The sequence below is a fragment of the Trematomus bernacchii genome, unplaced genomic scaffold (assembly GCF_902827165.1).
Source record: "Trematomus bernacchii unplaced genomic scaffold, fTreBer1.1, whole genome shotgun sequence".
NCBI classification, from domain to species: Eukaryota; Metazoa; Chordata; class Actinopteri; order Perciformes; family Nototheniidae; genus Trematomus; species Trematomus bernacchii.
In genome coordinates, this window is record NW_022987593.1 from 5,282,584 (window position 1) to 5,305,447 (window position 22,864).

The window sequence follows — 22,864 nt, forward strand, 5'->3', positions numbered from 1 at the left end:
ATTTATCATTGGGTGGAAGGTATCGATCATTTGCAAGTCAAAAGGCTCTCGTCATAGTGAATTTGCATTTTATTTGTAATTTTATCAAGCAGAGTCTAAAATCAGGGCTCCCCTGGCCTACCTACACATTGTCACTCCAAGATGCACGTACTATGCTGTCAGGAAGAGACACAAAATGACTATACAGAGACACAAAGAGGGGTAAAATAACTTTACAGTCTAACTGTATTGCTCCTTTTTAGGAGAGGTGGTGGGCCCTTTTATCATGTCTGTGCCCAGGGGCTCACACATCTATTAATCTCCCCATGTCCCCAATGTGGATAATGTATCAGGGATTACAACTATAACAGGCTAGACTTAATAACATAAAGGTGTTCTAATTAGTTCAATAGAAAATAACATTAAAGCTAATTGTTTCACACTCAAGGACTCTGCAGTGATTTCTAGCACAAGTGCATTGTCTCATCATCCCACTTGCTGTTATCATTGTAATGACATATGGGGAAATACAAACGTATGTTATTGAACTGTACTGCTCGACCCCAGATTGATAGTATTGATAGTAGGATGTAGGTTCGTGTTCCTGTTGCTTGTCCCATCTTCTCTTGTCAGAGTGCAGGAGCGATATCTGCATGCGCCACACCCAGTGGAGGCGGCCGGACCAATCAGATGGCACCGTGCGGAAAGTTGTCCTTATATGGAAAGGGGCTGCAGCGCCGGCTCTGATAAACCCTGCACACCATTGGCCTCTATTGCAGTCAAACTCAGACATCCTACCGGAGTGTAACCCTCAGTCACAGACTTCCCAAAGCTGATAACCCTTCCTCAAACAGGTAAGTCAATATGCAAGCTTATTTCTTATTTTGAGTGCTTTTTACCTACGTTCGAGTTTGTTTTAGCCAGCAAACTTAATTTAGTTAGCCGGTTAAGTTATGATGTGTGAGTTATCTGGGTGACTTCCCTCAATTTAAAGCATTATAAATCGTTGAAGCTTCAAGTGACATTCGCTGCATCACGTTGCCTTTCATTCATTGTGATTCTGATTAAACACCGGTTGAGTTTGAGGAGATGCCACCAGTAACTGTTAACTATAGAAATATGTTGGCAATGCTGTTGTTTATCCTCGGCAGATGGTGTGAAATTACCCGGTGACAACCAGGTTACAACGTGCTGTCATCAGTTTAACAAATCAGGCTGCCTTCATCGTCTCGGTGACATGCACGCCTTGGCACGGTGTCTGGGTCTCCGATTTCAAACACAGTCTGATGGCAGATTAGACGGATTAAACCTAAAATACTTAGTTTGAATCGCTCATGGGCGTGTAGAAATGGTAAAAAACTGTTGTGATATTTCGGTAAAGATCACGTTACACCCAACACATGTCAGTAGTTTGTCACATTATCTTTTGATGGTCACGACACAAAGATGCACCTGATGACTGACAACACGTCGACAATTAAACTGATATATTAAAATGAAAACATGTGGGCATGGTTAATTCAGTTATGGTGATCGCGGTGTAAGGGAGTGGTCGGTGTCATCTGGGTGTAACGACACACACGGGGCTGCCACCGCCGTCTCTGAGCTGTACTCACTTTTGCCTTATATGGCCATGGCCAGACCCAGAGAGAATCAGCCTTTTGTTTCTCAGCCCTGGATCTGGACTGGACCTGCGCCACTGCGACATCCAGCGTCCAGTCTCCATAATGACGAGGCTTTAAACAGCCTTGATGTTTCCAGATGTAACTGACTGTCACACAGCATCAGTTTAAACGTTTAAACCCATAGGCCTATGTGCCAGCTACTGAGATTTTGACTTTTTTTAAAGAGTTGTTCACTAGACAAACATTTGAAGACATTTCAGAGTCGCAAAAACTCCTTATCATACTATAATTATTTGGGCACATGGGACTACTGTTAGAAAAAAAGAGAAACACAACTATTTTCTATAATATCTAAAAAATCTGGATTTTTATATGGCAGAAATGTAATGGACTGCTTTTAGATACACACTTTCCTGCATTGTCTGTTCATATTTCAAGACTCCTTGTTCTACTAAATGTAGTCTTTGTTTCCATATTGATTTAAATATTCTCCTCCTTTCACCCCTCCTCTTCAGAAAATGGAAGACGAAATCGCCGCCCTCGTTGTTGACAACGGCTCCGGTATGTGCAAAGCTGGCTTTGCAGGAGATGATGCTCCCCGTGCTGTGTTCCCCTCCATTGTTGGGCGTCCCAGACATCAGGTACAGTTTCTGAGTTGTCTTTTAAATCATTAATGACAAAACGCTTTGAAATATTGTCTGCATTGCCTTTCATTGTGTGTGTAACTTGTTTTTCTGTTCTCTTTCCCAGGGTGTGATGGTTGGTATGGGCCAGAAGGACAGCTATGTTGGTGATGAAGCCCAGAGCAAAAGGGGTATCCTGACTCTGAAGTATCCCATTGAGCACGGTATCGTGACCAACTGGGACGACATGGAGAAATCTGGCATCACACCTTCTACAATGAGCTGAGAGTTGCCCAGAGGAGCACCCAGTCCTGCTCACAGAGGCGCCCCTGAACCCCAAGGCCAACAGGGAAAAGATGACCCAGGTAAGGAGCGCCAACACACACTGACAAACCCTCAGGAAACTCTCTGCTCGCCTACGGGGCCCTGCAACAGGGACATGTTTCCATCCTCTGCTCAATCTGTCAATTTCCTCCTGCTCCTTAAATCTCCAGGTTTCTTCTATCCTGTGCTGATATTTTCATCTCTGTGGAGGCTTCAGGTTTCTATCTCTGGCAATGTAATGCATCAGGAATGTTGTTTTCTTTGCAGCATGGTCTTTTAAATTAGGTGTGGTTTTTTAGACTTTTAAAGTAGATGGCAAGCCTCCAACTACACGGTGTCTGCATGATTCAACAGATTATGTTTGCGCAGATTGCTGCACTCATCTTTAAGAGTAAAAGTGACTAAACTTAAGTACAGGTTTATTGAAGTGACTAGTTTTAATATGGTGTTTCTACTCAAAACAAAACCAGGCCAGTGTGCAGTGCCTTTCTGTACTAACCCATTCTAGCTTACTCCAGGTTATTATGACTCCCTGGTTCAATGACTCATCTCTTGTTTCCTCTTTTCCAGATCATGTTCGAGACCTTCAACACCCCTGCCATGTATGTGGCCATCCAGGCTGTGCTGTCCCTGTACGCCTCTGGTCGTACCACTGGTATCGTCATGGACTCTGGTGATGGTGTGACCCACACAGTGCCCATCTATGAAGGCTACGCCCTGCCCCACGCCATCCTCAGGCTGGATCTGGCTGGCAGAGACCTCACAGACTACCTCATGAAGATCCTGACTGAGAGGGGCTACAGCTTCACCACCACAGGTTAGACCACAAACACTGAAATCAAACTAAATGTATAAAAAAAAAAAAGAATATTAGATTCCTTAAATGATAGTTGCCGAGCGAAGAGTTTACTAATGTTGCGGCTCTACTTTTCTTGTCTTATAGCTGAGCGTGAAATTGTGCGTGACATCAAGGAGAAGCTTTGCTACGTTGCACTGGACTTTGAGCAAGAAATGGGCACTGCTGCCTCCTCCTCTTCCCTGGAGAAGAGCTACGAGCTGCCCGACGGACAGGTCATCACCATCGGAAACGAGAGGTTCCGTTGCCCTGAGGCCCTCTTCCAGCCCTCTTTCCTTGGTAAGATCAATTACAAAGAATATGCTAAAATATACTTATATATTCAGTTTGTAGCAGCAACAATTGGGCTTTAATTTTAAAGTATGTTGAACACAAACTTACTTTCTTCTTTCACACCTTCTCACAGGAATGGAGTCTTGCGGTATCCATGAAACTACCTTCAACAGCATCATGAAGTGTGACGTCGACATCCGTAAGGACCTGTACGCCAACACTGTGATGTCTGGAGGTACCACCATGTACCCTGGCATCGCTGACCGTATGCAGAAGGAAATCACTGCCCTGGCACCCACCACCATGAAGATCAAGGTATAACTCCTCCTCATTGCCCTTTACTCGCATCCTCCCACAGGCAATAATGCAAACATTTTTGTAGAAAGCTATTTACACCAGCTGCCATTTAGTGTACAAACATGGGTAATGCAATATTCAAGCCCTACTGCTTGTTTTTGAACTTGTCCTATCTGTAGTGGTGCCAAAGCACAAGATGACAGCCTCAATTGTCTTTAACTGTACACTTCAAGTATTTGCAGGATATAAGTTGGTTTGCAAACGGATGTTTTAACACGTTTCCACCATGTTTTCTGCAGATCATTGCTCCCCCAGAGAGGAAGTACTCTGTATGGATCGGTGGCTCCATCCTGGCCTCCCTGTCCACCTTCCAGCAGATGTGGATCAGCAAGCAGGAGTACGATGAGTCCGGCCCCAGCATTGTCCACAGGAAGTGCTTCTAAACAGACTTGTCAGTCCCCTATCCAAAACACACACTGCTACAAACCCAAACGACTGGCTCTGCATACACTCCTGCACCAACACACTGGTGTGTGCTGAGCCCACAACACTCTCTTCCAGTTTTCCCCTCATCACTATGGCTATGGCACCAAGCCCCCTGATGGGGAGAAACTCTGCAGGAAGTTCAGAGCGTCCCATGCGGTGTGAATGTGTGGAACATGATGTCCATTCTTGTGTTTGTGTATGTCATTCCAGATGTGTTTGTTCACCACCTTATTTGCCTCTATGAAGGTTTCTTCTCTGGTGGGGCTCACTGCCCAACAGACCTGTAGTATTGCTTATGTAAATTATGCGATCTTTTGTTTTTGTACTTTCAGCCTTAAACAATACTTGGTCCAGTTTGTTTTGTCATTATGCAAAAGACAAAGCTTCTACCTTGTATGAAGGTTTGTGCAAGCCTCTGTTGTACACAACAACCCAATAAAGCGCACATGTCTGAAATTCTGTTGAGTCTACCTGGTCTTTACTAGCTCAGCTTTGTTCACAAAGAAAACTTCAATCTAGGGCTGTGCGATTATGGCAAAAATCATAATCACGATTATTTTGGTCAATAATTGATATCACGATTATTAAATACGATTATTCATGACTTTGAAAACACCCATTTATTGAACTTTTAAATACAAATAATAATTTGAACAGTATCTTTTTAACTGTTTTCCCTGAGCGTATAATTCAACTGAAAAACCAATACAAAAATAAATAAAATAAATGATACATTTATATCACATTTAAATAAATAATATCAAAATAATAAATACCAATAAACAAGATCAACAAATATTTGAGCGCACTTCAACAAGCTACAAACGTATATAAATATGATAAATACAAATACATTTGATCAAATATGTTGCAGTGCACTGTCACAACTTAGCAAAGCAAAATAATCGTTTTTTTCGATTATGTTGTTTTCGTAATTGTGGCAGGCCAAAATCGTAATTGCGAATAAAATACGATTAATTGCACAGCCCTACTTCAATCACTCTTATATTACTTCTGTTTGTTAAACTTCACATGGCATTTGTCTTGCAAAATTAAAGTTTCCACTGTGTAAAGAGTAGATGCAAGGATCATTTAGTCATTCTAGCAACACAGGATTGAAGTTAAAGTCTGTACGACACAAGAAAAACATGATGAAACATAATGGGTTTTATTAAATCGTGTTTATCAAGTCAAATTGAAGCAAAAGCTATATACTTTAATCGTGTACTAGAGAAACTCAAGCTTCAATATTGTGTTCACTTTGTCACATGGGCAAATGTCTCTTTACAAAATTGAACTTGACTAGAAAAACAGTTTTCGAAGGACTTTGAATCTTGCCTATTTGTGATTTTTTCCAACTGAAAGTATTTTGATTTGTCTTAACTTCCGAGACTCATTACACTCAATTTTAATGATATCTTCATTCATAGTGGTTAGAAATTCCAGTCATTAATAATTCAAAGTTTAAATAACATTTGGGAAATGTTTTTTCACAAATCTAAGGATTAAATTGTCACTGAAATAGCCCTGCTGTAAAGACGTCAATGATGGTCCAGTTCCATTTGAGATTAACTTTTCTTTTTACAGCCATCCTCGGTGTACCTAAAGTGTCATCATTTTTATTTGATAAACATTTGATTTTCCATACCCAACTTGACTATGCTAAAGCATTTGTTAGTCACACTATCATCTTATAGTAGTGTAAAAGGAAAACAACATTCAACTACAAGAACAAACAAACTTGCACCTTACACACCTTGTAAAATACATAAGAATAAAGCAACTCCCTTATTCGGGATGAGCATTTCAACGTTTATTAGAATTTGTTGAAGCTGTATATTAAATATATGATATAAGATTATTTGGGAGTCCTACAGTACATGTTCTTGATTTTACCAGGTCCCGAGTGCAAATGTAAAGACTTGTATAAGAACTTCACTATTAACTGCTTAGCCCTGAGGTAATGTTCCATCTCGTTTGTTAGTTTCTCACCTTAAAAAAACAGACTACAACTCAACCTTCTCAGGAAGTGACGTAATTATTAGGAAAGGAACGCAAAGGAATGAAGAGGTTAAACAAAATGTCTTAATGCACCCTGTTATGTCTAAAGACCAATAAAAACCAGTCAACACATAAGGGTTGTTATTCGAGTGTCCGACACAGGAAAATCCTGAGTTAAACTTCATTTTTTCTCAAAAGGTATTAGGCCCCCAGAATTTCCCTTCATTATTTAAAAATGTTTTCAAATATTTTGATCTGTAAATATTGATCATAAAAACTGCTTAAAATATATATATATTTTAAATGTATTAGTTATTTACTTTTGTTTTAATTTAGTTACTTCTGCATGTCATGTTGGGATGTTGCACTGTTTCTTACTATCATAAGATGTACATGTGTTCAATAAGTACTATTAAAAAAATTAAATAAGAGGAATTACTATAATTCTGTAAGATATTTCTGTATAAAAAATTAACAAATGCAATTTGAAAGAAACAGCTGGGCTTTTTGAATTCTGCAACATTTAATTGATAATTTGTATAGTTAAGAAAACTAATAAATACTGGAGAAATGTTGAGGAAGAGGCATTTGTGGATGAAATATTTTTGCAAAAATACTCAAATCACTCATTCCAAATTCTGTTTTAATTAAAAAAAGTAAATGAAAATGGGATTCGACCGACAGGAAGTGTGTCCCTCACTGAAAGAGGTCCGTCTGTGTGCAGCAGTGAACGTTCTCCGCCCTGTCAGCGGCCGGGTGTCACACCGCCTGTGGTTCACTGTGGAGCGGCTTCCTCGGAACATGAACCCAGCTGGATGAACATCTAAAATTAAATTAAAAATCCTGGTGATCATGAGTGGGATCGTGAGAGGGATATCAGAGGACATGCACCGACAAATTATACAAGTGGGTTCCCCGACAAACCTCTAAAAAACCGCATGAATAGTTAACGGTAACGCTGAGGAACTCAACTAACGCTAGCTAATGTTAACGCTAACTCTATGGGCTGGACCAGGGTACACCCACATTTCTGCTTTTTAATACACAGTTCAAATTCAACCTACATAGATAGCTTGGAAAAAAGACATGTGATTTGGTGCAATTCTTGATAACCTGTTAAATAATACAGATATTGTAAATGATGTGAGGAGAAAGACAGTGACACTTGGGCTGGTGCTAACAATGATAGTAATATCTGTGCCTTGCTGCAAAGTGCCTTGTATCTGGGTTCAAAGGCTTTATATTTGAAATATATTTTATACTTTAAATCGTGTTCATTTGGCGTAGTAATGTCATCACAAATGTGTGGTTTACCTTATTATAACTTCAACTATAACGTTATATGAGATGGCAAATTGATACATTTCATTGTCATTTATAAAATATTCTCAAACACAATTTTGGGGGAAAAGTTTAGGAATAAAATAACCAAAAATGAAGTAAAGCAAATTAAACACTCACACATTTCTTATCAAAAAATCCAGTGTTGCCATTAAGCAGTACTGTGCATTGATTTGCAGCATTGAAAAGAAAGCTACCATGGTCATATCATCCAGGCATAATCTAGTGTGTTAATAACAGTTTCTTTCTCTATCCTCGACTTAAAAAACTAAATACCAATAATTAGTTATTGCTACCATATGAGAGAAGCAGGGGGTCCATCTTGGTCATTATGTTTAAAGGTTGACTGTAGAGCAATGTTGAGAAATTGATAGATTAGTCGATGAATGTACAGAAAGGAAAACAAATATTGTTATTGTTGTTATGTGTATCTAAAAGCACTAAACTGACATTGTTTACTGTCTGTCTCAGGCTGTATTTGACGAGGACACAATGTCCTCTACCTCCGTGGGAATGTCAGATTTGTCCGATGAGATCCTGCTTTGCATTCTCCGCCATGTTCCAGTGTGTGACCTGATGAAGAATGTGGCCAACGTCTGCCACAAGTTACACACACTGTGCCATGATAAGACCCTGCTCACAAACGTCAGCTTGTCTGAGGAGTATCAGGTAAGACTCTTATTTTAGTAAAATAACTATCACAGTTTTCTATGAATCTTCGATCTTGTGCATTTGTGAGGATCTTTCTGTATATTTAGATTAAAAAAAAATCTAATCAACACAGTGGAATACTTTCAACAGATGGACATTGATAAAATGCTCTTTGTGTTCTCCAGGCTGACGATGTTTTGGTCCGCTACATATTGAAGCAGCTAGCCAATCACATGCAGTCTTTGAGCTTGAATGGCTGCTACTGGCTGTCTGGCTCTACGATGGAGCTTCTGGCTCGCTGCAGAGGAGTGACACACCTGGATGTCACCGGCTGTCGCATAACTTCCCTGCGTCTCTCCCGTCTCCTCTCCTCCCTTTCTCTGCTCAGATCCCTCGCTTTTGATGTGACGCCGGGCTTCAACTCTGCTCAGCTCAGTTCAGAGGCGGTGGATTCTCTGAGCCGCCCTGTCGGAGCTCAGACAGACACTGTGACACCGAGTTATGGTGTGGTGCCATGCTGCGCCCAACTACGCAAGTAAGAATCTGTGCGATCACTGAGGTTTCACATGAGGCTTTTGTCCAGAATAACTTCCTATTTGACTCTCAATGCAATATTGATTATATATACACTTTTATGTGATCATCTGGATACAAGTTGTAATGTTTATGCACCATGTTGTTTCTTAAGAAATGTAAAATGTACAGAATGGAGCAGAACAATTGACTAACAAGAATCTCATATTGATTGGTTGAGTTTAGAAACCATACACTGTTTGAGCTTAAAGGTAGGGTAGGTAAGAATGGAGAAACCAGCTCGAGTAAGCTAGAATTTGAAAGTATGCAGCCGGAAAAAATCTGCCCCTTCCTTCAGACTTCCTTAAGCGCACATGACCAATGAGGGCACGAGATAAGTTTGTGCACGAGATGGAAGGCTGACAGGCAGGTATGCCATCCAGTTATTTTAGCCGGGCCGGCTAAAATAACTGGTCGTGCTTTTTACAGCACCACGGCTTCCACAGATGACATTTTTTTATGTATTTATTGTCAAAGCATTTAATGTATTCATTGCTATCGGGATGTTGAGAGCATTCCATGGAATATAACAAAAATTGTTTCTGAAGTGAATTACCTACCCCACCTTTAATGCATTCATCTTCTTTTTCCTGTCTTATGGCTTTGTTTTACTGCTGCTGTTTACTTCAACTGCTACAATGTTGAATGTTTGTTCACTTGCAGGCTGATGCTTCAGTTTGACATCTCAGACGTGACTAGAGAAGGTATCGGTGTTTGCTGCCAGTTGATGATGGGTCAGAGCAGTGTGCCACATTACCAACAGCTGGAGGAGTTCACTGCCAGGCTGGCTCCAGGAGAGGTGAGCTTTGGTTTGTTCCCATGTGTCTGCAGCATACTGGGTACTACACCCTGCATATTGTAAATCTAGTTTTTAATTTAAAATGGATTCAACCAGGAGCTTCATTGAGTTTAAACATCTCCTTTAGAAGAGTCTCCCTTCCAAGACAGCAACAGCACATTAAACACACTTTTAGACATAACAATTGAAGACAATATAATTCACACAATCACACAAGGGCAAAGAGCTCAGTCAAAAACACGTAAGGAGACCCAACTAGACCCAAATCAGTCTGCAGCAAATCCAATCTGCAGAAGCAGCATCGCTATCATTTCAAGGCTGACATCGGGGACAGATAGCAGCAGGTAATACAAAAAAAGTATTATTAATTATGTGGCCAACGCAGCCATTGTGTGAGCAATTGTCTGAGAGAAGAGAGCGCTGCTGGACCCGTCGTACCAATAGTGCTTAAATTAGTATTGAAACTGTTTCAAAAATATTCAGAATCTATAGTAGTCGAGTAATTAAAAGATGGGTTCATCAACTTTTACTATGAGTTTGTAAACATCTTGACTTTATGAGTGTATCTGTGTGTTCCCCTCAGGTAAACCAGACGTTGCTCCTGCTCTATCTGGCCGTGTTCAGCGTTCACGTTCCAAAACGTCTGAGAGTTTTCCTTGTGTCGATTCCCGGTCCGAACCCCGCCCACTGGCCTGCTGCCCCCTCCCTGGCTCAGAGCCTCGGGCAGGGGGGCGACCTGGAGGCCCTGCAGCTCCCTCGCTCCTGGCTGGATTCCTTTTCCCTGAAGCGAGCCCTGGAGGGAAACAGCCCAAAGCACCTGAGCTTCAGCCGCTGCCCGGCGCTGTGGACGCAGGTGTTCCAGTCGCTGCTGGAGGGAGGAGTCAGAGACGCCAAGCAGCTGACCAGCCTGAACCTCAGCGGGATCAACAAGGTCCTCTACTCAGAGTGCAGGAGTGTGGAGGATCAGCTGGTTCCTGAGACTATGAGCCGCCTGGCAGCTGGTTGTTCCAACATTAGACAGTTAAACCTGATGCACACACACTACCATCACGAGAGCTCACCTGGGCAGGGTGGAGAAACACACCTGTGTGCCAGCTTGGCCAAACTCACACATCTGCGCTCTCTCACACTGCCTGCCTGCGCCCTGTCAGACGGCTTAAACACACATCAAGTCTCTATAAACAACACTCCCTCCCCTTTGTTCCTGGGGTTAAAGAAGAATCCACGGGTGGGGCTCCAGAACTACAAGCCTGATTTAGAGTCCTCTCTTTCAGAGGACAGCACCTCGGGGCTCTCTCTGCTCTTAGCTGGCTGCCCTTTTCTAGAAACCTTAGAAGTCATCGGCCCTGGTTTTGTCTCCGCGCTGCCTCGGCTCGAGCCCTGCACTCGTGCCGGTGTGGAGCCTCGTGGCATGTGTGAGTGGGCGCGAGGAGTCGGCGACGCACACTTAGCAGCACTTGAGGCTTTGCCTAGATTGCGCCGTCTGAGTCTGGCGGGGCTTCCTGGGGTCCTGAAAGGGACAGGGCTGGTACAGCTGACCCAGCAGTGCAGAGACCTCAGGGTTTTATCCCTCGCCAACATGGGCTCACTAAAGACCATGAACTACGCCCCTGCCTTGCTGGATTCACTTAAACAGTGCACACAGCTACAGGAACTCAGGTTAGAAGATGTGTACCCTTCATTTACTGTGACACTGTGCCACAATTGATTCTTTTTTATATCAATAACTAAACGCGTTACCTTGAGTTCTTGAAGAAAACTTTTCTCGCAGCCTACACAGTAGACACAGAATCTAGAAACAGAGAATATTCTTGACTGAATTCATAAATGGGATCTGCGTAAAACAACAGCACAACTAAATTAAAATGCATGTTTTGGGGAAATAGCACAAGATAAATGTTTTGGGAAATGTTGTAAATGGATGTTTTAATAGAGGTTTGCTTATGTTAAACGTGGCCCCAATATATATATATATTATATCCACTACAATATTAAGGGCAAACAAACCAGTTAGTCCAATCACATTTAATGAAAGGAGTTCATGTGTTTGCTCAGCAAATTGTTCTGATTAATTGAACGTTGGTTGTCTGTGTGTTGTAGGTTAGAGCAGCCCTACCTGAATGCCAACGAGTCATTCTTTGAGGCTCTGTCCGGCTGCTCTCGTCTGCAGCGTCTCTGCCTTATCTCACGCAGCGGCACCTTCGACCCGTTGGCAGTAGAAAACTTCATGGAGCGATGCCGCCACGTCATCATGTGCCATATGTTCATGGGCGGCACCTTGGTTGCATGTCGCACACTGCAGAAAGTTCTTCTGAACAGGTTAGTGCTTGTGTGTGAGGACAAACTGTACGTCTACATTAGAGGGATCTTAGAAGCGGGGTTGTATGAGGCCTGCACGACCCTAGTTACAAAAATTACAGGAGCTAAGGCACGGAGGCAAAGCAGTGTACTAGTGTGGACGGTGGGACGCAGCAAAACCTATTTTAGCCACCTAAAAAAGGAATGTGCACTATATTCAGAATATTTTCGCTGCTTTACCTTGCCATCAGGTCGCTCTATACAATGGTGAACTGTTGCAGTTATCTTTGCTCTTCAATGCAACCAGAGACCTTTAACATAAACATTACATTTATAGTTGGAGTCGGGTGGCTTTGAAGAGACCATACAGTAGATAACAGGTTCAGTTTCTCAGAGTTCTGTCTAACAGCTGTGGCTGGGATTTATTTATCAAATGTGGATAGAGAATCAAACCATTCAGCTGTCTTTGTCGTATTTGATTTCTTGTAAGAAAGTTCAGTCAGTCATACAGAGAGCATACAGTCTGCAGAGTGAAAGACGAAGGATAGAGTTTGGGTGATGATGAAAGGAGCATTCTGGAAGTTAGGGAGGTAGGAGGGAGGCCATATCAGGAAGTTCTCAGTTCACCTGAGTTGAAGGTCATACTGTTGGTGCACATAGAGTGTAACTAACAACATTGCAACAAATCTTCATAAGGAATTTTCCCAAGCTTAGCTAAGAAGTGTGAGAAGTAGTAAATATAGATAAACATTAGCAAATACGAATCACACAATGATATTATTAAAGTAAGTAAGTGAGTATAATATTTTTCTATTACACAGCAAGTTAAAGCGCTGAAAATATTCTGGAAATGTGATATCGGATTGAGGTGGGCCTTTTGTGTTGCTAAAATATGTTATTCAGCAGACACCACCTGCAACAGTGCTGGTTGGTTTCTCCAAACTGGGGGCATGCTGACCTTCATCTTCTGTAGATATGGCTCTAAGTACCTCCTCCAACCTCGGGGTCAAAAAAACAAAACAACTATAATCCTGTTTTTAATTGTCAAAACAGGATCTCAAATTGAACTTTTCTTGTGTCTTTTCTTAGATTTTCAGTGGAGCGTTCGGCCCTGAGTGTGGTCATCTATCCATTACAGCATGAGGACCTGACTTTAGTCATCAGAGATATCCCGCTCACACTGCTGGACAGAATCACTTTGTTCCAGAGTCACGTGGCCCAACCACCACATCTATCACCATTGTGACATCTCCAGAAAGCTTCAGTGTGATTGGTGCTCAAGAGCTACGAGGCTCAGACCACTTTTATTCTGCAGGAAATAAAATTCAACAATGAAAAGACTTGACAGTCGTCTGCACAGTGATACTAGATTGTGTGATTTGTTACATTAATAACTGTTGCCAGCTCCGCTACAAAAAATCTTCAACTGTAATCGTTTACACTTACATGACAGAGTAAAGATGGTCTTTGCAGAGAAATGTACTTGCAGGGAGTTTTTTGTTTATTGTTCCAAGACATTTAACACTTAGTGCCATTGTCTCATTAAAAAACAATGTCTGTTAATTCACCACTCTGCTACTTTGAAAATAAGTGCCAAAAATACAAATGAAGGGATGTATTTCTTCAGATACTTTTACAGGAAATCTGAATCGAATTATGTTGTAATAAACTCCATATAAATTATTTGTAATTGTTGTGTGTGTACCATTTATATGTTCATGTTTTCTTTTCATTATATAAAAAGATATTTGAAAAACTGAACATGGTCCCACATGTTCTCACTCAGTTGTGGCTAAAAAAACAAATAAGGTGCTATGTACATCACTCTTTTTGGTTCTGGAGGTGGAATTTGCCAAAGAGTGTTTTTCATATATCCAAGTGATGTGTTTATTCATGTAAACATACCCTGATAAGAACACTGGATAATGCATTTAATACTCTTTCAATTGGTACAAGTCTCTTTGAGAGACATTTTAGGGGTGCAGGCCACTGACACTTTGGTCCTATTTAATACAATTTATTCTACACTGGGCCACCGTAGAGGACACGTTATCATCCAGCATACAAGAGAGCACTTTTTCAAACATGAGGGCACAATGTCCCTCCTCAGTCCACCACGAGACACTTTTCGGTTGTACTTCTACTCCCGATCACACAGCTGGGCGGTGTCTATGAGCCACAGTCCGGGGTAGAGCGGCTTTGTGAACGTGGTTTCTTCTCTGTGCAGCAGCTGCAGCGTTGACTCACAGACACAATAGAAGGTCAAATTCCCAGCCTTGTGATCGAGGAACACGCCAACTCTGGAGGACTGAGGCTCTGGCACTGCTTTCTCCTCATCATTGTGTCTGAAACATTTATCATTCCCGTTTATGTCTAAACTCCAGGATTTGTCGTTGCAGCCAAACGCACATTCTGAATAATAGTCCGATCTGCCTAGGTCTCTGTAGGCCACTGCTATTTCAACAGACCCCTGAAACTCCACCTCCCAGTAACACCGTCCAGACAGACCCTCCCTACACAGCACCTGATAGAGGTGAGAGAATCTGTCCGGGTGTTCAGGATACTCCTGGACCAAATCTGTGAGCACCGCCTTTCTGTCCCCCTCAGACAGAACCATCTCTCTGTACAACGTGTTGGGGTCCAGGGTCAGGTGACAGTAATCTGAGTGACAGCAGGAAGAAGTAGACGGATGGTCAACATTTCCTTTATACACTTCAAACTGATGTGTGACTGTGTTTTATTTCAGGCATATATATCAGGATTTGTGAAGGATTACAGTATTAGTAAAGAGAGACTGTTTCGGTTTGGTTTTAAGATAGAAAAGATGACTCACATTGTAAGAGGTCTGCTCTGGTCTGAGGTTCATCTGTCAATAAATCATCTGTTTGACAACACACACACACACACACACAAATTAGGAGTCTTATTGATAAATAGAGCTTTATGTTACCATTTTTTTTTTTAAACGTATCTCTGAGAAGAAAACATGGAAGTGCTAATATGTAGAGTGTAAACCATTCACACTCTATTAATAGGGATATGTTTAAATGTATCACATAAATGGCAGATGTAAAAAATAACAACAAAAACGTAATGAAAATGCGATTGATTCAAACTAAAAACTGATTCAATATATTAATAAATGTAGTAACAATTTCCTCAAAACCATTCACATTGAAAACCTAACATAATTAGATCAAATTACTGTATAGTTGTAATTAAATCAGATAAATGATAACAGTAATATGTTGTATGGAACAAAGTCCAGTCATGTGTGCTGAAGGAACATTGTTGTGTTGGTGTGCTGTGTACCAGGAGCAGGCGTGGTCACGGGAGAGGAGGGTGGAACTTGCTGGTCTTGTGCAGAGATTTCCTTTAGAAAGATAGAATACAAGAAACTGTGATAAACTGTGACACTCCAATACACTTTTTCTGAAGGATGTGTGATTAAACCTGAGGACTGAACACTTCTCCTCATATACTTGTCTGTATTCCCAGTAAAAACAGTGATAAAACTATGTATTTTTAAGACACTCTAAGTATTTAAAAAACACTGCATGTGACAACAAAACATCAACCTCAAACTGCCATTTATACAGAATAGTTTCACCAAGGTTTGATATTGAACTACTTGTATGCTTGAGGTAGTCACAACAGTCTATGGTCACAACGAACAGCTGTTAAGATTGGGTACAAAGAGTAATACTTGCAGCTTGTACAGAGGAAACAGGTGCACTGAAATTCAGTTGGGAGCCAAAACAACAAAGACTATATTTTCTAAAAACAAAGACAGGAAATAAAGCAGCACTCCGAAGGTCAATCCAGCGAAATAATCATGTGTGGATCATTTGGATACGTTCATTTCCAATCAATAGGCTGAAAATGTGTGATTGTTCTTTTTTTCTACCTCTGGAATGTCAAAGGTTTCTTGACTTTGTTTTTTGCAAATACAGTGAAGTAGTACTCGTAGTGCCATAGCCAGGATTTTAGAAAGAGTCCAACATTAACAGCCACACCCTTTAATACATTTTTGTATCGAAAAACAAAATATGTATTCATTTAATTGTCTGAAGTGCGTATTCAAATAATCCTCTGCACAGTATTCAATTTTGACAGTGAAGTAATGATCCCTTAAAAATTGTATTTTTGCCCGACTCACTTTGGTTTAACGATATTGACCACAAACTTTGGAGGCTCCTGCTGAGACAATCAGACATTCTGTTATTTTGATTTTCCAATTAGTCACATCATTTTGAATTGTGAATCGTGATATTTATTGTCTGTTACATATGTGGTTACAGTTTAGAGCTGACCTTTTATGTGGGAGACTAAATAATACATAATAATAAAGTGTTTTCAATTACATACATATTAACAAGTAAAGCATTTATATTATGAGTGTGTAATGAATTGCATAATATTAAAGGTTAATCTATGTTACCATTGACGCTGGTGGTGGTGTAGCTCCGTCTCTCTCTCTTCTAATGATGTAACGCTGGTAAAACGTATCCAGGATGTCTGTAACGACTATGAAACATTGTCTGAAATTATTCAGACCAGTCTTTAAATGAGTTTAATAAGCCTTGCTCAACCAGCTCAACATGTCATGAGGAAGGGGCGCTGAAGTCAACTTTATGACCAGCTGAGGGGAGGGGCGTAGACATGTGAAGTCAATGGCTCAGACATACTAATCAATCACTGATGTCGTTGATCGAAGTGAGAAATCCAATCCAGTGTAGATTAAGGTTTTTCCTACTATCTACACTACCCATAATTAAACAATGTGATGTTTACAATGTTTAAACTCAAAGACTGTCCTTGTTGATTCATTTCAAGGACAGAATTGCTAGTTCTACTATATCTATTACTCGGGTCTGGGCTAGTGTTTGTCATTGAAGCATCGTGGTGCACTCAAGCAACATGACAGAAGATACGCAGCTTAGTTTGCTTTTTTAAAGCAACGGTCATTATATTGTAGTTAGCTGTATAAAATCGGTTAAAATGTTAACGTCTGTCGCCTGCTCTTGCATGCGAAACGGGAAAAGAGTCTCGGCCCGTTTAGCAAAGTTGTCCCCCTTTTTAACGGAAAGCAGCTCGACCCAGACCGTGAATCTGAAGGGTGGACACTGGTCATCAGGACTCCTCTCACCGGCTCCCTGGCAGCTGCAATCCGCTAGATCGGTGTCCCTGTCAGCCGCTTCACATGGAGCTACAAAGCCTCTGGACTCCCCTTTAGTTCCAGCCGAGGACGACCCCCCCGAAACGGGAGAAGTTCGGCGCCTTCTCCGCCGACATATCCTCCAGGAGGTCGTTCAGGAAAACCAGCCCTGACCTGCAGGATCTGAAGCACCAAGAGGCGGAGGTGGGGAAACCCTACCCGAGGACCGCCAGGAAAAACACACCGTACTGGTACTTCTTAGAGTGCAAGAAGCTGATCGAAGTAAACAAGGTGAGTTCATTTAACCTGGACTGTCTGCAAAATGTGATTCAAAAATACATCCTGTAATTCAGTCCGAGAAATCTAAAATGATGGCGTAGAATTGCAAAATAAGATTCAAAGGTTCAGTGTAGTTAAGGCAATGCATATATTAAGTCCAATGCTCCTCCAACAATGCAACATAAAGATATATAAGATTAAAAACAAAAATAATAATAAGAACAATACAAATAGTGCAAAAAGAACCAGAGGATAAATAAAATAGTCCAAGAGAATGTTGCAAGACCAATGTGCAAATCATGAAGAAGAAGTAAACTATATACATGTTTAGTGTACAAACATGTAACATAGAATAAGATAAACAAAAATCCTGTACAGTGGAATATATACTGCAGTAACTCAAACTCAAAATAAGAATGTTTTAAAAATGATGACATACTATCTAAAAAAGCAAAGACAATTGCTCAAACTATTGACCTCCTAATACAAAATAATGACTTATCTCGAATTACCGACGAAGTATCTAAAAAATAATTACTTATGGAGATTTATCACTGTTTTTGAGATACTAAGTTAATATTTGCTCGATGCTTATTATAATGATTTGCAGGATCTTTTTGCGATCAGCTTGGCGAAAATTGGCTATCACAGTCTTCTCACCTTCTTCTGTGTGTAAACATTATTTTCCCTGTCACAGCTGCAGGAGGCTATAGATCTTTTCAGCGGAAACATGCTGAAGGGAGAGATGCTGCAGCCGGAGCAGTACAACTACACCATCCTGATCGGAGGCTGTGGGCGAGCTGGACAACTCAAGATGGCCTTCAGACTCTACAATGATGTAGGGATCATTTATTTATACCTTTTTATCAAAATACCAAATGACACTCCAGGTCATAAAGTTGTGTTAAACCTCAGTATATTATGTTATTTGAACAAAAGCAAGCACATATTATCAAGAGTCAATATGATACAACTACAATATAACCCTCAAGTTGTATTTTAAACCTACAATAATAAGCTTAGACAAACACACACTTCTTATGTATGGTTGATATTATGCGTGTGTTCTGCAGATGAAGAAGCGAGGTCTGGTTCCTAATGATGCCACCTACACTGCGTTGTTCAATGCCTGCGCTGAGACGCCATACAAAGAAACGGGGCTCCAGCACGCGTTGAAGTTGGAGCAAGAACTCCGTCGCTTAAACGTCCCCCTCAACACCATGACGTACCACGCGCTTCTCAAGACGCACGCCATCTCAAACAACCTTCAAGCTTGTATTCAAACAATCAGGGTACGATATGGGCCTACTACATTTTTATTCATTTTTAAGGAGGATGAGTTCACTGAATCTTGTTTTTACTTGTTTTATAGGAGATGCTACAAAACCGCCATGTTGTAACTCAGGAGACGTTTCACTACCTGCTGATGGGATGCTTGAAGGACAAAGAAACTGGATTCAGACTGGCTTTACAGGTAGATACAAGATACAAGTGTTATAGAGTGCCACAGTGACGCGTCCTAAAACCCGGAAGTAAGCTGCGCATGGGTTCCTTCGACAAAAAAACAATGCAATTTCTCCATAGGATTTTGGAAAATAGGTCGAAATAAGGTCTGTGGTTGACACACATTCAAGAGACGGATCACGTTTTGTTCAGTCGGATAATCTCCACATGTCTACCCTACTTTTATAATTTTCTAATCATAAATCTATCGATTAGAAAATTATAAAAGTAGGGTAGACATGTGGAGATTATCCGACTGAACAAAACGTGATCCGTCTCTTAAATGTGTGTCAACCACAGACCTTATTTAAATTAAATTAAATTAAATTGCCAGCTAACCACATTAGTACATAACATGTTTAAAAGTTAAGGCTCCTTTACTATGACACAGATTGCAATCGCAAAATAGAGTCAGGGTTTCTTTGCCTTAGTTGGATCGACAAATCCTTAAACCCAAATCAGATGAAATCGGTACTACTTTGGTCATCTTCGTAAACCCAGACTATATTTGTAGTTAGTATAAACATTAAATCTTGTAACTAATGCTTTTTCATTTATTTATTTTTGATTTCCATTTGAAACTTTCTCATCGAGGGGTAATTGTTTTTGGCAAAAGTACTACAAACAGCTGCATTCAACTTAAAACATGTCATAGCCAAAGCCAGGATGTAAATTGACTCGGTAAATATTGTGTTTCAGGTTTGGCGCCAGATGCTGAGATCAGGGCTTCTTCCGGATACATACAACTATAACCTGCTGCTGCGAACTGCAAGGGATTGTGGGATTGGCGATCCTGCCCAGACCTCTGCCGTGCTGCTGAAGCCCGACCAGGGGTACGAGGGGAAACGTTTGTCAAAGTTACAATCGTCAGAAAAGGTGCTCCTAAACATTGACCTCCTGGAGAAGCAGCTGTGTTTCCAGCCTGATGCTCGCAGTGACAGTCAGCAGGACGGCAGAGGCAGCGAAGAAGAGTCTAACATAAAACAAGACTCAAGCCATTTGGTGCCAGTCAGACAAATAGAAACGTCCCCACTGCCTGTGGACTTAGTAGCAGACTCTACAGCCCCTAACCTACTGGACCTTTTTGAGGGTAAGAGGGTTGCTGTGGTCTCCCTCGGCACCGTAGCTGGAGCAGCAGATAGGCTCGCCCTCATCGGAGGAGCTAAAGGTTTCCTGGAGAAGATGAAAGCTAAGAGCCTCAGTCCGAACCTGAAGACCCTGGCACTGCTGGCCGACACCATGGAGCCGGGGTATGAGTCCCTGCAGATGCTCCTGAGGGTCGCCAAGGAGCACAAAGTGAAGCTCGACGTTGCGTTCTTTAACTCTGTGATTCGCAGATCAGCCAGAACAGGTGACCTGGAGGAGGCGAAGGTACAAACACACTGACTGCAGTCAAATACTCTTTTTGCCGAGGAAGGTTCCTCACTCGGTAAAATGACCTGAAAGTATTCAACAATAAGAGCTAATCTAAATCTAAATGCTAAGAAAGGATCGTCAATGCTTCCTTACTTATTTTTTTACATTTTGAACTTGTAACGGAGCAATTTTATTTTACACTGTGTTTCTGCTACTTTTACTTTGGTAAAGACTGCGAGTACTTATTACCCCACTTCTGTTATTAACACTCTGACTTCGCTGTGAACAGTTTTCACAAGAACTACATTCTATTGAAGAAATCGTCCCTATGAAAACTGTTGACAGTGAGGTGCTGTGAGAAATTAAGCAGACCCCATCTTCCTCACTCTACAGAGGAACAAATAAATACCATTACTTGGTGATTGAACTGAAGGGACCCTTTTTAAGTGTGTGTGCGTATTTGTGATGCAGTTCTTTCTCTTTCCAGGGTGTGTTAAGTGTGATGCGACAGCGTAATGTAAGCGTGGATGTGCAGACATTTGGGAGTCTAGCGTTGGGCTGTGAGCAACAGGAGGACGGGCTGCAGCTGCTGAAAGACATGGAGGTGAGTCTCATGTTTCTATAATCCAGGATAGAAAATCTATGTTCATTTATATTCAATTGTATTACTTGTGTTTACGGACAACACCTTCCACAAATGTAGAAAAATATTTGAAATTGTTAATATATTTAGAAAATATAAAACAAATCTGCAAATATACGAACAAGTTCAACAAATAAATAAAACATATCTGTGATTAGATGATACATAGCCCAAGGGACACAAGTGTAGAATTAGTTTGTGTTTCATATTTGCAGAATAAACATTTAAACATGGATTGTGGATGTATTCCCATAAATCAAATGGAACAATTCTATTTTTTTGAACTGACATGTAAATGTGAACACAGATGGCATGTTTACAAATGTTTTATTGAGTATTGGCTTTAACTGTGTCATATTAAAAACGACATGTCTGATCATTGCAGGTGGCAGGATTCAAACCTAATGTCCAGGTGTTCTCTGCTCTGATTGGCCGAGCAAGTCGGAGACTGGATTTCCTTTACCTCAAAACATTGCTCAAAAGCATGACAAGCATCGGGGTGGCCCCTAATAAAGTCATCATCAAACAGCTGGAGTTTGCCTCAGAATATCCTCCCGACTATGACCAGGTAATTATCTGCACAGTACATCAGGGAGGTCCACCAAGTATTCAGTACACACCTGAGCTAAAAACACATCTGTGTGGATGAGTAGAGGCGTAGTTTGTTCTCAACAAAGTCTTAGTCTTCATGGCACAATCATTTGTAATTGACAAAAGTCAAGAATAATATGTTCACAGGGTGATAATATGTCAGTGTTGTGTTTTTAGCTTATTATATTGGCCTTAAGTGGCCAAAAAATTAGCACAACATGATGATTAAAGTCAGTTGTGTTTCTTGAAGGATTCCATTCTACATTTTGCCAGTATAGTTCGGCAGATTTGGTTTAATTGGCCTAGGTTTTGATTTTGCGTTTCTGGCACTCGCGTCATTACACTTTAATTTGTTTCCCCCAACAATCCCAGTACAAGTCCAGAAACAACTACCTGGTGCGTATCGAGGGTTTCCGTGGTTTCTACCAGCAGTGGCTGAGATTCATGCCTGGTCAGAGCGCTGAGGAGGAGCTGCAGCCTGAGGCGGAGGATGAGGAGCCGAACACAGACGCTGCAGGTGGACTGACGAAGGGCCAGAGTAATCAGAAAGCAGCAGCCAGGAGATATGGCTCTCGTAACAAGGACAAGACGGACAGCGGTGCTCTGTAACAGCACCTTCTGAAAATGTCTCTTCATCTCCTCTGTGGGTTTGCCTTCAGCTGTGTAACCCTGGATGGACTTCGGGTTAATGTTGTAGCTCATGGACCCATTGTCAGTTGATGTAAAGCAAAAGCGTTTTCCTCCAAAGTGTGATGTTATTGAAATTTATATTGCAATTTAAATAAATAGTTTGAGAAATGTAGCATTATCTTGGTTGTGTATTACATTATATTAAAATAGTTTAACAATTTGTAGGGTCTTTTGTGGAGCAAACTATGGCATTCACTGGCCTTTGTGCAGTGAATGCAAAATACTACTAAAGAAAAAGTTCCATCAAAGAATATTTATATTTTGTTTTCTATTCAAGAAGATATATATACAGTATGTACATCAAACATAATATACAAACAAAACATGGACATCAGGGGTACATAGACACATATACAGAGTCAAATAAATAATATGAAGAAATAGTGATAAAAACAAAAGGTAACATTTCAATTAAAATATTTATCGAACAAACATTTGGTTTTAATTTTTTTAAATATAAAATAAATGTAGCTGCCACATTGTTGTAATTCTAATTAAAATGTGCAATATTTGGTTTA

The 22,864-nt window shown here is 40.9% G+C and overlaps 4 protein-coding genes across 6 annotated transcripts; 3 read left to right on the top strand and 1 right to left on the bottom strand.

The window, feature by feature from the left end:
- Positions 1-758: 758 nt before the first annotated feature.
- On the top strand, positions 759-4,922 carry actb1 (actin, beta 1; the record flags this gene model as incomplete). Its single annotated transcript, XM_034129281.1, is given in 9 exon segments — positions 759-833; positions 2,120-2,245; positions 2,355-2,481; positions 2,484-2,516; positions 2,519-2,592; positions 3,122-3,368; positions 3,495-3,686; positions 3,814-3,995; positions 4,277-4,922. Coding segments are annotated over 8 exon segments (1,122 nt in total). The 3' UTR covers positions 4,421-4,922.
- Positions 4,923-7,115: 2,193 nt separating this feature from the next.
- On the top strand, positions 7,116-13,809 carry fbxl18 (F-box and leucine-rich repeat protein 18). The gene is made up of 7 exons (XM_034130157.1): positions 7,116-7,370; positions 8,277-8,474; positions 8,642-8,991; positions 9,693-9,828; positions 10,412-11,487; positions 11,929-12,147; positions 13,216-13,809. The coding sequence occupies exons 1-7, from the start codon at positions 7,317-7,319 to the stop codon at positions 13,370-13,372; spliced, it is 2,190 nt and encodes a 729-aa protein (XP_033986048.1). The 5' UTR covers positions 7,116-7,316; the 3' UTR covers positions 13,373-13,809.
- Positions 13,635-16,868, bottom strand: LOC117482157 (stonustoxin subunit alpha-like). 3 transcript variants are annotated; one of them, XR_004555840.1, is made up of 5 exons: positions 16,568-16,868; positions 16,286-16,326; positions 15,439-15,499; positions 14,960-15,007; positions 13,635-14,787 (listed from the first exon to the last, which is right to left on the bottom strand). XR_004555840.1 is itself a non-coding variant. In XM_034130159.1 (4 exons), the coding sequence occupies exons 1-4, from the start codon at positions 16,568-16,570 to the stop codon at positions 14,267-14,269; spliced, it is 633 nt and encodes a 210-aa protein (XP_033986050.1). In that variant the 5' UTR covers positions 16,571-16,789; the 3' UTR covers positions 13,635-14,266. The 3 variants fall into 3 exon arrangements, 1 of the variants encoding a protein (XP_033986050.1); XR_004555841.1 differs by having other exon boundaries at positions 16,286-16,323; positions 16,568-16,867; XM_034130159.1 differs by lacking the exon at positions 16,286-16,326 and having other exon boundaries at positions 16,568-16,789.
- A 134-nt stretch (positions 16,869-17,002) lies between these two features.
- ptcd1 (pentatricopeptide repeat domain 1) lies at positions 17,003-22,516 on the top strand. Its single transcript, XM_034130158.1, is given in 9 exon segments — positions 17,003-17,388; positions 17,390-17,575; positions 18,261-18,401; positions 18,637-18,855; positions 18,936-19,037; positions 19,766-20,437; positions 20,910-21,026; positions 21,451-21,633; positions 22,029-22,516. Coding segments are annotated over 9 exon segments (2,118 nt in total). The 5' UTR covers positions 17,003-17,127; the 3' UTR covers positions 22,266-22,516.
- The last annotated feature ends 348 nt before the right edge of the window (positions 22,517-22,864 follow it).

Excerpts from the sequence above, each read along its gene's own strand:
- fbxl18 (XM_034130157.1), top strand. The coding sequence starts at position 7,317 with ATGAGTGGGATCGTGAGAGGGATATCAGAGGACATGCACCGACAAATT. Across the intron at positions 8,475-8,641 it reads GCTTGTCTGAGGAGTATCAG|GCTGACGATGTTTTGGTCCG; the intron begins GTAAGACTCTTA and ends TGTGTTCTCCAG. Across the intron at positions 12,148-13,215 it reads CAGAAAGTTCTTCTGAACAG|ATTTTCAGTGGAGCGTTCGG; the intron begins GTTAGTGCTTGT and ends GTCTTTTCTTAG.
- LOC117482157 (XM_034130159.1), bottom strand. Across the intron at positions 15,008-15,438 it reads CGTGACCACGCCTGCTCCTG|ATGATTTATTGACAGATGAA; the intron begins GTACACAGCACA and ends GTTGTCAAACAG. Across the intron at positions 14,788-14,959 it reads CAGAGCAGACCTCTTACAAT|ATTACTGTCACCTGACCCTG; the intron begins GTGAGTCATCTT and ends GCTGTCACTCAG.